This window comes from Cuculus canorus, chromosome 8, assembly GCF_017976375.1.
Source record: "Cuculus canorus isolate bCucCan1 chromosome 8, bCucCan1.pri, whole genome shotgun sequence".
Taxonomy (NCBI): domain Eukaryota; kingdom Metazoa; phylum Chordata; class Aves; order Cuculiformes; family Cuculidae; genus Cuculus; species Cuculus canorus.
In genome coordinates this window covers 11,302,585-11,318,054 of record NC_071408.1, presented here as the reverse complement: position 1 = coordinate 11,318,054, position 15,470 = coordinate 11,302,585, and the positions used below count along the sequence as shown (strand labels likewise).

Here is a 15,470-nt window from a genome sequence, read left to right as displayed (position 1 = left end):
TTAGGAACGGTTGGACTCGATGATCCAATGGGTCCTTTCCAACCTTGTGATTCTGTGATTCTGTGATATTTTAATTAAAAAAAAAAAAGAAAAAAAAAAAAGAAAACCCATGGACATAACAAGGAATAGGACATACATCATATGACAACTAACTTTATATTTCTCAGGTCTAATTGCTGGATGGGACATAGGAAGAAAACAATATTTAATAGTTGTGGAAAGTTTCTTTCTTATCCACAGAGGGCTTGTTGGCTGGCCTCTAGATGTAATTGCTTTTCTCCCTTCCTCTTTCCTCAGTGATATTATGTAGCTGAACTAGCACACTGGCATGCTTAAGTTAGACTTTCATCTAACTCTTATCTCCTTACTATGAAAGTGCTTTCTGGTAGAGACTTTAAAAATTAGGAGCTATTTTTTTGGTTTGTGTTTCTGTGGGGTTTTTTTTTGTTTTTAACAGGGAACTGTACAATTTTAAGCATAAATGCAATATAAAAACAAAAATATTTTAAATATTTGAGAGAAATCTTATTTTTCCTACTGTCATAATCAGGGAAAGAAGCTAAGTAAATAGCTTGTTTCATTAGCTTATGTGAGCAAAAGTACAATAAGATGCTTACAGTACGTGCTGATGTGAACATCACTTTTTAGAAAGGAGGCAACTACTATATGTATTATGTTATGGTTTATGTTGACATCTCTATATTAAAAATTATAATTTATAGCAAGAAGAATTCTCTGCTAATCTTGTAATAACTCTATCAAATTTGAAACGATAAATATTCTAGCTGCCTGTTAGGAAAAAAATCTTCTTAGGAAGCTCCTGTTCTTTCTACAATGGAACCAGGATTTCATCTAATAGAATTGCACTGTTAAAAACAACAAAAGTCAAAAAAAGACTTTGACAAAAATGTTTTTAGCTTAATTAAGAAAGTTGCCATGCAGAAGAAGTACATTTACAACATTGAAAATTACCTTTTCTTCTCACATTTTTGTGTGCCAGAGTTCCTAAATTTCAGATAGCAGCAAAGCAATTAATGGATACAGGAATGCCTCTCACCCTCTGAAGTGGTACTGCCTATGTTCTTTCTTATATTGCTTTGTATTTCCTTTGGATTCTGGATCCTGGATATTTAAAAAGTTGCTAATTCAAATACAGAGTTTCTAAAGAACTAAAAACATGAGAAGGAAGATTGCTAGAGCTAACATATTACTGTCTGTGTTCTTAATATTTATGAACGATACACGAGTTGTACTATTTGAACTACTGACCAGTTTATAATAGAATAGTCTTATGCCTTTCTTCTCTCAAACCTAGAGCAGTTGGATATTTCCCAAAGGAACTGTAGTCATTGAAGAGCTCACACTGGAGCAGATATTTCTGAAACGGAGGAGGAGCCTGGAGGGACCTTAAATCGCAATGGCTTCCTGAAGGGCAAGTAAACGAGTTAAGCCCAGGTAAAGACAAATGTTATTTTTCAGCAAGTCTGTTTTGCCCTTGATGAAATCTGATAAGTGATCTACCTGTTTTTATCTTGAAGCGCAAGCTTTTTCAGCCTATTTTTTCCCTTTGTTCTGCTGAGGAGACGGGAAGTGGGTGAGCAGCTGGGTGGATGTTAGGATGCCAGCCAAGGGTAATGCATCACACCTTTGAATTCAAATTCAGATTAATCGACATCTGTTTTATCCAAATTAAATTATAATTGAGCATAAATTAATTTCTTAGTTTACATTTCTATTGCATAGTCTAAAATGGTTAAATCCAATCTCATTTTATGGACTATCTCTTCATTGCTACAGCTGATAGAGTATTTTTTTCCCTTTCAAATAGAGTAGTGAATGCCTTGGTGAATTTTCCTTTGTGTTAATTGATATTTCCTCTGGAAAATACTTAGGTCAGAGCCTGGGGAGCCCAGAAGCTTGTCCTTAGGTTCTTCATGGGTGCAGAGATAGGATCTCTGACTCTATTTCAGTCCTAAATCTGTTATTTATTTGTGAAGCAGCAAGACACTACTGAAGAATCTGTTCCAAGAAACCATGGCTGTATGACTAGGATGAATCTGCACTTTCAAAGATGATGGTAAGAAGTATTGAATTTTACTGATTGTAAGCTACGTGTTGCATCTGTCAAGTACTGTTTCAGAACAAAAATAAATCAAAAAAACCCCTGACTTACTGTACTTCTGCATTTCACTTTGGAATATATGTAAAGAACGCTTCAGAGCCTAGTTTGTAAAAAGCTTAATAGTTAACTTGCACTTTTTTCCTGCTGGCATTCTTGGGTGCTACTATTCTTTGGGTGGATACATCTGATTATCTCCCTTTCCCTGCAAACTGTGGTGCATCTCCAGGACTTACAAATTTCTGCATCGTATAGTTGAAGAAAGCCAGAATTAGAAACTAGCTGTTATGGAAATCACAAAAAAATACCCAAACCTACAGTATTTTCGTTGTTCCAGTATTGATATTTCACTTATCCTTGCAGTCTGGAAGGATGGGATTCAACTCACTCAATTGAAGCCATTTAAAATTTATGGATCTAGTGTAAGCCAGCTGTCTTAAGTATTCTTTGCAGACGTAGATGCTGGCAAAGGGCACTTCATCTTGTATAAGACACCTGTCTTTGATGACTAAGTTTGCCTCTGGAAATGCTGCCTCTCTTTCTGCATTAACTTTTCACATAGCCTAGACATCATTTTCAGCTGTGTGTCTAACTTTTAAATGACCAAAAGTGATGCCATGTGATTTATCACAATAGTCTCCAAGGCTGTGAATCAATAATCAAACAACATATTTAATCAGCTTTGGATTATTCAATTACACAATAACATTCTGTAAAGCTCACATGAAGTTAAGCTATCTTTTTCCTATTTTTACAACCTAGAGGGAAGTGGTGTAGCAACTGGAAAAGCAACTACAATCTTTACTTTCAATGTGTACTTTTAGTGTGTTTTAATAATTGTACACATCTGAAATAACATATCACTTATGTGTTCCATAACCTGCTTTTAGTATTGAAGACTACAATGTTGAAAGATTGACAGGTATTTTGTATTGACAGGTATATGTAGAATATTTAAAGATTGATTCTAATATTGGATTAAAGTCACACGTATTTAACATATATCTCAGTATCCAGCTATATATCTGAATAAGTTCTGTTCTGTCTGAGAAAACTATTATTTTTAATGCTGTATTTCTTTAGGTTTTTTTATTACTGTATTTCTCATATTGTGTTGCTCTTAGGAAGAAAAGCCTGAAAATGAAACAAAGAATTCTTTTTTCTCCTATGAAAAATTTTAGAATTTCTTCTAAGATAAAATAATTGAAAAATAAGGAATCCTGAAGAATGAGAGGCCTGCAGATTGCTTTCATATTCCTGTGTCACTGAGAAAAACAATTACAAATTGACTTCTCATCTGGCAAATTATTCGTCCAACTAAAAAATAGCTTTTACTGCATCTTTTCAAAATGGCAAACATGACTAACCGTAGTGGATTCTTCTCCTTTCCTTGGAATTGTGCCAAGAGAAATGTTTTCCTGATTGCCTCCACCTCTTTTACAGCAATATATTTTATTTTCTATTTTTTTAATTCTAATTACTTTGCTGCTATAACTGAAAGTAAAGTTCAGCATAATGATGATGACATAGAAGAAAAATACATGCCTTTTAACAAGAAGTATGACAATCCTCAGATAGAAAGTGAAAATATTTTACATAAAAACATTATTTCAAAATTAAACCAATTTTTATTGAAAGAAAATGGAGAACTGCCAGCTGAAAATGAGAAATCTGGGAATAAAAACAGATCCACTTCAACACAGTCATTTAAATTCATTATTAATGAAAAAGAGAAGTGTAAAGATAAAACACCTTTCTTGATATTGCTAATAGCAACTACATCTTCTGAAATTCTGCACAGAAATTCCATCAGAAAAAGCTGGGGAAATGAATCTGCGTTTCCAGGTGATGAGGTTATTCGGTTGTTTATGCTGGGTGTGGAGAACAAGGGTCCAAATGATGTCCTACTGAGAGAAAGTGCGCAATATCACGATATTATTCAACAGGACTTCCTGGACACTTACAGCAACTTAACTCTTAAAACTTTGATGGGTATGAAGTGGGTTGCATCTTATTGCAGTGGCGCAAGTTTTGTTATGAAGACAGACAGTGATGTTTTTGTTAATACAAGATACCTAATAGAAAAGCTCCTCAGACCTCTTTCACCTCCTCCACAAAATTATTTCACGGGCTGTCTTATGCAAGAGAAGCAGCCTATTCGAAATGCAAAAAGTAAATGGTACATCTCAGAAGAAGAATACCCTCGTAAGAAATACCCTCCTTTTTGTTCAGGAACTGGCTACGTTTTTTCCGGAGACTTGGCTTCAAAAATTGTCAATGTTTCTGTAACAATAAAATATATACATTTGGAAGATGTTTATGTAGGGCTCTGTCTTAATGCACTGGGAATACAGATAGTACCTCCATCTAATCGTTCATTGTTTAACATATACAAAGTCCCATTTTCTCCTTGTCGTTACAGTAATATAATTACATCTCATCGCATTCAGACAAATGAGCACATATTCTATTGGAAAACACTGGAAAAGAAGAAAGACATATGTCAGAAAGGTCCATAGAGGAGAGTCGTTTCTTTCTTTGATCATGGACAAAACAGCAGATATTTTCTTAGAAACAGAGCGTCTATGTAGTGATAACTTTTAACTTTCACAGACATCCTGAATCCGGGGTACAGTTTTTGTATTGATATGCATTTAAAGGATTGTTCTTCAATAAAGCAGGCTTTCTCTGTTGACTGGGTACTGCTTGGAGCCTAAAGAATTTTTTGGGGGATTATCCACCAATTAATTATTTTACTGTTTTAAAATATAGCAAGAGATCTTATCACCTGTACTGAAAAAAAAAGCAATGAAGATGCAATGAAACTTATTTTTTTATTAACATGTAATAATAAGTTAATAAATTAATTTTATATTGCTCAAATGTAATTATGTATCATTATATTCCCACAGATGCCACTTCAATGTGACTTAAGAAAAAAGTATTTTTAATATCCTGTGCTGGTGATAGTAATATAGAACACACTGAATGTTTTCAGAAAAATCTATTATCAGGATTTGCCAGACCTCTATTAATACATGCAGCTGCTGTTCCTCCTTGTAGTCATGTATACAAAGAACACCTCACTGACCAGATACCACTTAGTCGTTATTATGGAGATAAAATAAACCAGAGAAAAGTTAAATGCTGATAGAGTGTTTTGACAGAAATATATCTAATTCCATTTTTGGGTACTCAGACATACAAAATATCCTCATATCTAAGGAAAAAAATAGGATGATGCTTAATAACCTCACAAGTTAAAACTTTCAGTCAAAATGTTTATGGAAGTAAATTACTTTCCAGACATAATTTCCAACCAAGAATATAAGTTACCTGCCACCCCAAATAAGAACTAAGAGACTTTTAGAGTCATTATTGGATGGGCAAACTGGCTGTTTTAATTGAACAGCTAGAAAAAAATACCTGTAGCTTTGCAGGAAGCTTTTCAGATGCGTGTGGAAATCAAAGTGTCAATCACTTAAATGCCAAATATCTCATCTGAGGCTGAAGTGAGAAAGTACATGTACAATATATACTTCCCCACTGTCATTTTATAAGTATACATTATGGTGTTTAATAAAGAAGTCTGATTTATATGTCTTTCTATGAAGAAAATAACCTTCTGCAGTTGCTCAGAAAAATCCAAAATACACTCCCTTTAGGAAATTCACCTCTGGAAATCAAGGTTGTAGACTGAGTTCCCTTTTTCCCTCTTGATAAGCAGCTAATTTATATGTGTTTTCCAAGGCACCCAAAGATTTAAACCATTTGCAGAGAGTCCAAAGGAGAAAATGATGAACTATAAGGTGTCTTAATTAAAATGATCAACAACAAAAACCTGAAGAAGCTTGAACTCTTTTTCTCTACACCATGTTCTAATCCAGGTTTATGTTACACTAGTATGCCATCAATAGTTTAGCTGCTCTGCCCTGTGATGGAGTTACGGATTAGATTGTACTTTTCATCCTTACAAGTAGAGAAAGCCCTGGGCAGCCTGGTCTGAGCTTATAGCTACCCCTCCTTTGAGCAGGGGCGTGGCGGCTGGAGAACACCTGAGCCGTTCAAGTCCATACCATTCAAGTGGTATTACCTTGTGATCCTATGATTTAACAACATGATATGATTATGGGAACTTATCTAAAGCATGCTGAGCTTCTGAGTGATTGCAGTGACATTTGCCAAGACACACTCCAGTAATAAGAATTCTTACTGAGAAAGGACTTCCTTCAGGATCCTGCCTACTACAGCTGACAACGATGCAGATTTTCCAATTCAGTTAAAAAAACAGTGTTTACTTGGAGAAGTTTACTAAGTTTACTGAGTGTGTCAAATTGTATGCATAATATGACTACGCAGTTAGAATAATGTTGGCTCTGACAAGCAGAGCTGTGTATCTGGCACCAGAAAGAAAGAGCAAGCCATTAAATACTTCTTTGTTTCTGCAATACATCCTAAGCCTTTTCAAAACATTTTTATCTGTGCCTATAAAAAGAAGGACTCTTAAAAAAAGTGCTGAGATTTGATTCTATGTTTATTGTGGTACAAAATCACTTGAAATTCTAGTTTGTACTGTTGGGCTTTGGGGAAATCTTTAATTTTTGTTTTGGAAATGAAATCAATATGCTCTCTGTAAGATGTGCTGCTGGTTCTGTAAGGCTGGCTGTGAACACCGTTAAGTCTTCTTACTGACGTGACCTACAGTTATGGCAGAGATTGTAGTCCTATGGAAGAGATTTGAGCTGCATAGTCCTCTCTCCTCTGGAAACATCTTTTTCAAGAAAATCTTAATTATGTTAGAAGCACTCTTACCGTTGTGAGCGGCGGGGCATTGGAAAGAACTGTATTCCAGTTATGATGTTAGCTGGTAAAAATGTAATATGTTTTGCATCCCAAAATAATTCAAAGCTATGTCAGAAAAAGCTAACCAATCACTGCATTTTGTTATTGCTTTTATGGATGCTGGCATGTTTTTTTCCTGTTCTGCTTGTCAGTACAGAAGTAAAATAACCTATTCTTTATATTTGATGTCTTGATCTTTATATAAGGTTTCTGGACTTCAGAAGCTGCTGGAATAGGATATAAAACTTTGGGCTAAGTTTTATCCAATTTAGAACAACTATTTGTATCTCAGTGTATAGAGATATTCCCTTCAGCCATCCACTATTCAGCGCAGTTTTGGTTTTTTAATGGATGTATTCATCCAAAGTATAGGAAAAAAAATACCAGTGGAATCCAATTAACAAGTAATCTCTTGCCTCAGCTATTATATTGATTCGCATTCACAATTAGGGTTGTTTTCCAAACATTTGCATAACATTTTAAGGTGACCGGAATGCTGTTCAGCTGCAATATATTCCTTTTCTTTCTAGACATATGAATAAATAATTTGAAGAGATCAGCCTGAAAGCTGAAGTTGTTTGATCCAGAGTAATATTTTATATACCCCAAACACTGCAAGAGCATAGCAAAAGTATGGCTGTCAAGAATACCTCAAAGGCCCATGGATTGTTTGAATTCTTCGATCACTGATTCCATTTAATTAGCTTATAGTCAGCTTATCACAGTCACAAATTCCTTAAATGCTTTTAGAAAACCTGTATTGCCTATATCATCATGTGTTGGTCTCTGTGCAGACAGTAGCTCTTCAGATGTGGATGATGAAATGATGCTAGGGACAGAAATTCTGGATTACCTGGCCAGGTTAGCCACAGAAAGTAGTTTAAGTAGCCTGTTATGGGAATACTTTGCATCTGAGACAAGAGATGAACTCAAGGGACAGGTGCATTGTTTGGTAGAGGACCAGTTTGTAAGCAGTTACAGATGCTCTGGATTTCGTATGTCTTTTGTTTTGGAATAGTGCTCCTTGTCCTTGGAACAAGGGTGTTGTGACTAGGGCAAAGTGTAAGTAATCTGGAGGCATTGCTTAAACTGCTTAGAACTTAGAACTTAAACTTAGAACTGACAATTCTCTTGGGTTAGAATTGGAATCTTAACCAGGTGTACAGCATAAGATTTTCTTCAAAAGGACTGATGTCCTGCAGCAGTTCCCTGGTTCAGTTGCAACCTAATTACTGGTATGTAAAAAACCTATCTGGTGACTTGGATTTCCTGAGACCTCAAAATGTTCTACAGAAAAGCTGCTGTACTTGGTCACATCTTCCTTTCTGGTTTTCCATGCCATAGCTATGCTGAGCTCTTTTGCTTGCTTTTTTTTTTTTTTTCCCTCATGATTTATATATGTGTATATAATTGTGTGAGCTGTTTTTAACAGATGTTTGTAGTTTACAGACAGAGCTGATGCCTTCTTGTTCTAACAAGACTATCTCCAGACCTTCTTATACAAAGCCTTATCCCGCATGTGTAGTTGGAGAACAGGCCATAAGACAAATAGCCGGGCGTGAGCAGGGAATACCTGATGTAAGACTCACATCTAAATGCGGGTGCAAGGTGGCTTTCTAGCAGCTTTGCATTCACTGATCATGCACACAGCTACTGTGAGAAACCTCAAGTTCCTTAGCAGCGCTGCTTTGACCTCAGCTTAACTAACTGTTAACACAAACAAATTTATATGCACTAAAACAATTGTACTTAGTAAGTCTAGTTTTGCTGAAATGGGTCTTCCTTTGTCAGGCAGTAGGTGCATCCGATATGAATTTAGATAACTTATCAACTTTCTGGCTACCATAGTGGGATATGGATATATTATAAATGTGACATGACTTCTAATTTTATTCCATCTTGTCATTGTCAATGGTCTAAGAGAAAGGAGCGTCTATGAATAATACATCTGGATGTCTCGTACAGGCAGACTAGTAGAAATACTGAAGCATAAGCAGTATGTATTCTTTGTTAAAGTACCTATGTAGAGACCAACATTGTGCCAAATAACTGAGCAATTAAAACTGGAATTGGCATTGGGGAAAACTTGCAGCAGACCATTACACAGTCCAGTCATATTCTAGGAAATACTCCTTTTTTTGGCACTAAATTTTTCGTTAAGTGGAAAAAAATGAGGTCCTGAAAACGTTTCCTGTCTTGCTATTCCCAAACAGGACAGTGGGCTTGCAAATGTTTCAGCTGATGTAGGTATAGCAAATACAGTCTTGAGAGTTATATTAGCCCAGCATAATCTCAACTGTGCAACACTCTCATGGGTTAGACCAATTGCAAAAATCAGCTTAAGTACTTTAATCTAACTGATCTGTCTATATAAATTATATCTGCCTGTAGATTCTTATGCTAGATGTGTATAGAAACTACTTTTTTTACTAATTTTCAATAGTGGAATAAAGTGGACTAAAATCAGTGGTGTATTTTACCTTGATTCCTCCATTAAATTTCTTGCTTTGGAATTAAATTCTACTTTCTGTAGTGTTTACATGAAAGCCTGTAAAAATCAAAGATATCTCCTTGTATTTCAGCCATTATTCTGGTTTCTGATTGTGATTGTTTCTTAGATTGTCTAATATCTATTAAAGCTTTTTGAGGACTGTCTAGTCTTCCACACATGCATTTTACTCTGATAGCTGAGTTTTGCTGCACCTTCAATTCTGTGTTCATTCTTAGCTGATATTCAAAATAGGCTCTGAGTTCACACCATTGAAAATACTGTAGATAAGAAAATCTGAAACTTAAAAAAGCTTATGTCTGAAGCTTAGTGCACAAGCAGGAAAATTGATTGTATTAACAAATACTTGCCAGTTGTCTGAAGAATAGACTATAAATAGACTGATTCTCTGTTTGCATTTTGAGTTTGCCACATCTCTGGACAGCCAGGGAGGCAATAACAGTTTGCAATTTCTAGTGGGAGTAAATAATATACTGTTAAAAGCTATACAATTGCCTGTCATTCATCAGCCAGCCCATACCGGCACAAGAACCAAGGAAGAAATAGGAAATGATTCAGAGAAGTTTTAGAATTATTAGTAATTTGTAGTGTGGGTGTTAGCCATGATTAGCCAAATCATGTTGTACCATATTTAAAGGTCTAGAGCCTTATCTAGAACCACATTTGGGGTATTTCAAATTCTTTGGGATATCTCATGCACATGAATAAATATTTCCTCTTTTAATTCTATACTTTGCATCCCAACCTCTCCTCCTTCATTGGCATAGGCCAATTGCCAATTTTCCTAACAGTAAGCAGTCTAGATTTTATAGAACCCATAGAAATATTTAGTTCATAGAAATTTCAAATGCTTGTTTTTAACTGCAAGCAGCACAAATATTTGCCTTTTAAGCTTCTTGGGAGGCTGTGCAAGTTTATGTTTATGTTGAATTATCATTCCTGACAGCATTCTTGCATTCGTAGTGTAGGCACTAATGAAGCACGTAAGAAAATCATCATTAATATTTTGGATTAACTTCAGATGACCATAAGCAAAGTCTTGTTCATCTCTTGTAACTTAATATAAATTCATAACTCTTTTCCTGTCTCCCTGTAATCCATATCCTGCATCAAGCACAAGGAACAGTGGCTGAAGTGTACTTCTTTAGACATTTATTCAAGGTGTGTCTCTTTTAAAGTGGAGTGGGCTGTTTCTAATACAATAACAAGAATAGAAAACAATAATTTATGCAGATTGCTTTATTTTATAATTCTGTATTTATATCACTGCCTTGAAAAAGCATTTTTTATAAACTTGTACAACTTGATGTCACTACACACTGCTGCTTGTTTTTATTAATTTATTTCCAGATAGTAGTGACTGATTTCCCTCAGGCATCAAGTGGAATTCAACGGAGCAAAACCTTTTGTATTAGTACTCCAAAAGTGCAGAACGGTTGCTCTCAGCCCTAGCTGCCAAGAAACTACAGATTTGTGTGCTACTTCTGGTGCACTTGATGTCATTTCGGTTTTCTTCTGCTGCTGAAGCATTAAATCTGTTTGTTCCTTAGCATTTCATTGGTGCATTAGTAAACAAAGATGTATAAGAAATAGTCAGTAATATATATATTTGTACACTTTAAAGTTTTTGAAGAGTTGTAGTAGAAAGCTGTTTGTGGGAGGGGAAATATATATACTGGGAAATAGCTGTTCTTTTCCAAGTCAAAATGTCATGAAAACTTCACTGACTCATTCTACTGCAGGTTTTAAAAACTAAAACTGTGTGCATTCTAATTTGCATGTGAATTAATGTGTGTTCTGGAACTGGAATGAGATAGTAAAAGAAATACTGCATTCCACTGAAACGCTTTTTGTGACCTTTTTATTGCAGACAGTTTTCAGAGGTAGGTCTCGCTTTGCTGGAGAATTCCCTTGTGAGAATGAAGTAATTACTACCTGTTATCACTTCCTTCACTGGGATTGTGTCTTTGGGTAGCAGAAGGCTTGGTATATGTTAAAGTAGTGTTGGGGAAGATGGGCGTCTTAAAGTTATGGATAGAAGTGAGTCAGGAGGCAAAAATTACATTCAGTTAAACACAGACTGAAATTGTCCAAAGTTTTTTTGACTGAGAGAAACAAACATAGGTTGTCTGGCCATCTTTTAACAACTGGTTAAGAATTAAATTTCTTGGTTATGCTGGTGATCATAGCTCTAAATTTCTCTGCCTTCTGAGTGAACTATGACCAGATAAAACTACTCTCTTCAACAGGCATTTGGACCTCTTGATTCTAGAGCTTCATCACTTCTCCAGAACCGAGCATTGAGATTACTCTTCCTCAAAATGGTTTCCAGTCCATCTAGACTTGTATTATGTTTGTGATGATTGTGATAAGTAGAAAGCATGTGAACATAAGATTAATGGTCACACAACAGGCAAAGAACTGCCTTCCTGGCCACCGAAGGAATGAGTGTACTGTCCCATTCAGTGTTACTGTAGAGGTGCTCAGGATAGTTCTTGAAACGTCTAAATCCCCTGGAATGGGATCTGTCTGTGAAGATATGTTGGAGGAAGCGAAGTTGTTCTGCTTTCAACATGAAAGGCAGTATATTTTGAATAATAGAACTTTGTGGTATGTTGTTCATGGATTATTCATGGATTATGACTTCTGCTTCATAAGAAACCATTGTTAGTTTTTATTACCTTGCTTGCCTTCCAGCTTGAAGTGAACCAAGTATTGTGCTCAGAAATATTGTCTTTCATTCAATTTAAAGACTGCGAGTGCCTCCAGCTGTCTTTGTGCTTGCTTTAGCAAATCTTCTGGGGCTAATGAGCAATCAGAAATTCATTAAGCCTGGAGAAATACCAGGTCACATTAAATGCTACTATTCAAGTCTAGCTGAGCAGCAATTCTGCTGAGTTGTGTGGGAAAATGGATACACTTGACTGCTTGCTTCTACTGCTTTACAAGCTGTTAAATGTCTGGCATCAAGTTGTGGCTAAAGATACTTGTGGCAGAGAGTCCTTGAATCTCTGGTGGCTACTATAGGCTGAGAATGCCTATGAACAGTGTGTGAATCACGCTGAAAGCACATCATCTGACTGACTGACGGCTTCAGTCCACTCTGGTTTTTTATAATCATAGCTTAGGGTTTCTGCCTTAATATGGAACAGGCTAATTAAGTTTTGGAAGAATTAAGAGGAAGAAATAGCAGATTTGCTGTCATTGATAATATGAACGTGCCTTGATTTCAACATCCTTACAATGCTGATAAGCATACTCACATCCATGAGTTGGTCACTGGGCAACTGGGTTTTTTATTTTTCAGAAAAAAAAAAAAGTTATTGTTCTACCAAATAATATATAAAAGAATATAAACAATGTACAGGCATGCTTAATTCTGTAGAAAACTTGACCAATTTTGGCACTCTGGTATGTGTTGACTAGAGATTCTGTAGCAGCTTCAGATGTTTCATACAGTAGCAAATGCTTTCTTGTGTACTTGATGCCAAAATAGAGTCTTCAAATCCATGGTGCTTTTAAATGTGGTATTACATTTGTTTTATGGAATGGGTTAAAGATTTCTTTAGTTTTCAATGTGATACATAATTTCATATGAAAATATACCACATTTGGACAGTATGAATGACTGGGGACATTTGCAGTTCTGGCATATTCATGGAAATGGGAAGGACGTGTGTTATGAATTGTTCCCTAGGGGGATACTCTCACTTTTGTATCATAATCTATTCAGGCTTCTGGCAAACTCACTAATATTAAAAGGGTTATATTTCACCTCATCTGCCATTGCTTGCAGCTTCACACAGATCACTTTTGCAAATATAGGGGTTGCCTGGGTGAGATAGGGACTTTCCACCAGGTGGGCTCCTCTGAGCTAATCTTTCAGTGGCTATGCCTCAGATCTCAGCCTCTGAGATGTGATGAGGCTATGCCATTACAACATGATCTGTGTAAACCCAGAGAACTAACACTCAGGTCCTGAGGGCTAAGAGGGGACTGACACTAGGCTGTTCTAATATAAATGGATGACAGGCTGAGACTGAAAAGGCTGGATTCTTGACATGCAAAGCCTTGTTGGCACCTTTAGGTAGTAACATTATTTTTCTACTACAAATTATGCATGGCCTCTCTAGTGGGGATCAGATAATCTTTACTGATGTAGGTCAGAGGCTTAGTCACCAACATGCTGACACCTTGATAAATATGCTTAGAAGCGTCTAAGCAAAACACATGATGAAATCTGTCACTTTTAAACTAATTTGTTCATCTTGGTTAAGTAGTAACAGGTGTCATTATTATGTTAAGCTGATGAAGTTCAACTAACATATTGAACAGGCCACAGCCTGACAATCCTTAAATCAGAGTTTCTAGACACCACATTGCTAAATTTGGTCACTTATCCATTTTCATTTTGCTTCCAAAATCTGAATAAAATGTACCACACAGTTTTCAAAATGGTTAGTGGAAACAACATGTGTATAAAATTGTCTCTTAATTTTGCAACGAGTTACATATCATAGTTGTGTCTCCTCCCTGGTGTCTTGTCCCACTGTATTGCAGAAGCTGTCTTTTCGGCTGGGTGCAGTATTTGGAGCATAAGCCAATGGATCAGGTCGGATCAAGTATCTATAAAAAGAAATGATAACTCTTATTAAGAAGACTTGGTGCAAGCAAGGGCAAAATATGTCCAAGCTGTAATGTTGAAAAAAACCTGAAGAAGGCTTAGAGACTTATTTTGAAGGTGCTTAGCCTAGTTCCTGTTGGGTAACCTGGACACACCACTCACTATAGATGCTAATAATGAAGCTTTTCTCATCTTGTCTGCCTAGACATCATCTATATGTTCTAGGCACAGTTAACCCATAATTTTCATTATTTCTTTATGCGACTCCTTTATTTGTTATGCCTTAAAGAAGACACAATCAGTCCACAGAGTAATTTCTAAAAATTTTGCGAGAAAATAATGGACGTGCTCACTAAATAAAAAGCATGATGTTGCTTATCTCAGTGCAGGCTGACAGTCTGGAGATGGACCCTTATTTGAAGAACATCTAGTAGATCTGAATAGTTGAGGAAAATGCCTCATGAATTGGAAGCTAAGTTTGAGATATTTAAAATAGCTGTTTTTCTTAGGGTGAGGATGGAAGAGTGCTGCCCATTAATTTGTAAGTGTAAGTTCTGCACTGTTTTGTCAGCTGTCTCAACTGACAAACTATCTGATCTTAGACAGCTTTTGGCACTGACACAGCAGCATCTTTGTGCTCCTGCAGAAATAACACTTCTGTGTCATGAACTATCAATCAGTGCTTTCCAGTGCCATTATGCTCCTAAAGAGAAGATGGACAACTAGATTAAATCCCAGTATCTTAAACTTGTCCAAAGATGAGCAGTGCTGTTGAAGCCACTTGAAATTTTAATTCAGATCCTATGTCTGACTCTTTTCTTTTTTGCAAAGAAAGAAAAATTAAATGCAGGGAAATGAAATCCTTTCCTGTGGCCTCAGAAAACTTGGTGCCAAACCAAGTGAAAGTACTTAAATATCCAGACAAAGATTGTGTGTATGTTATGTGGTGCTTATAAGGATAGGTATTACTTTGCAGTGCCCCTGAAGTTTCTATATTTAGAGGCCATGAACTTGTACATATAGAGTATATTTTGCCCTAGACTTAACTAAAAGACCTTGAAAAATTCTTCAAAAGCAAAATAGAAATTCCTCGTTAAATGAATTAACATTTTCTCTAAGTGTATGAGCAACCCCTGTCATATTTCCCGCAGAAATACTGTTACAGCTGACCCAGTAACAGACCATTCATTGCTCCTCCAAGCGTGGGCTTCTGAGTCTGGGGGTACTGGCTTTGTGGTGGATATACAACAGAAGCATCTGATCTCCATGATTTGGAAAAATCACCTCCCTCTATTATTTTGTTAATGTCTCACCTGTCAGGACTAAAATAGAATAGCAGCGTTTTCTGTCTCCCATAGCTCAGAACATATAACCTG

The 15,470-nt window shown here is 36.1% G+C and overlaps 2 protein-coding genes across 10 annotated transcripts in view; one reads left to right on the top strand and one right to left on the bottom strand.

Moving 5' to 3' along the window:
* Positions 1–1,000: 1,000 nt before the first annotated feature.
* On the top strand, positions 1,001–10,427 carry LOC104054757 (beta-1,3-galactosyltransferase 2). The gene has a single exon (XM_054072869.1). It carries the CDS (start codon positions 3,469–3,471, stop codon positions 4,636–4,638), a length of 1,170 nt encoding a protein of 389 aa, XP_053928844.1. The 5' UTR covers positions 1,001–3,468; the 3' UTR covers positions 4,639–10,427.
* Positions 10,428–10,622: 195 nt separating this feature from the next.
* Positions 10,623–15,470, bottom strand: part of KCNT2 (potassium sodium-activated channel subfamily T member 2) — a 143,337-nt gene continuing 138,489 nt past the window's right edge. For 3 of the 9 annotated variants that reach the window (XM_054072856.1, XM_054072857.1, XM_054072868.1), the window contains one exon: positions 10,623–14,096. In XM_054072856.1, the coding sequence (XP_053928831.1) occupies positions 13,985–14,096 (112 nt within the window). In that variant the 3' untranslated portion in view covers positions 10,623–13,984. The remainder of the gene's footprint in view (positions 14,097–15,470) is intronic. The other 6 variants (XM_054072853.1, XM_054072858.1, XM_054072859.1 and 3 more) reach the window with 4 other exon arrangements.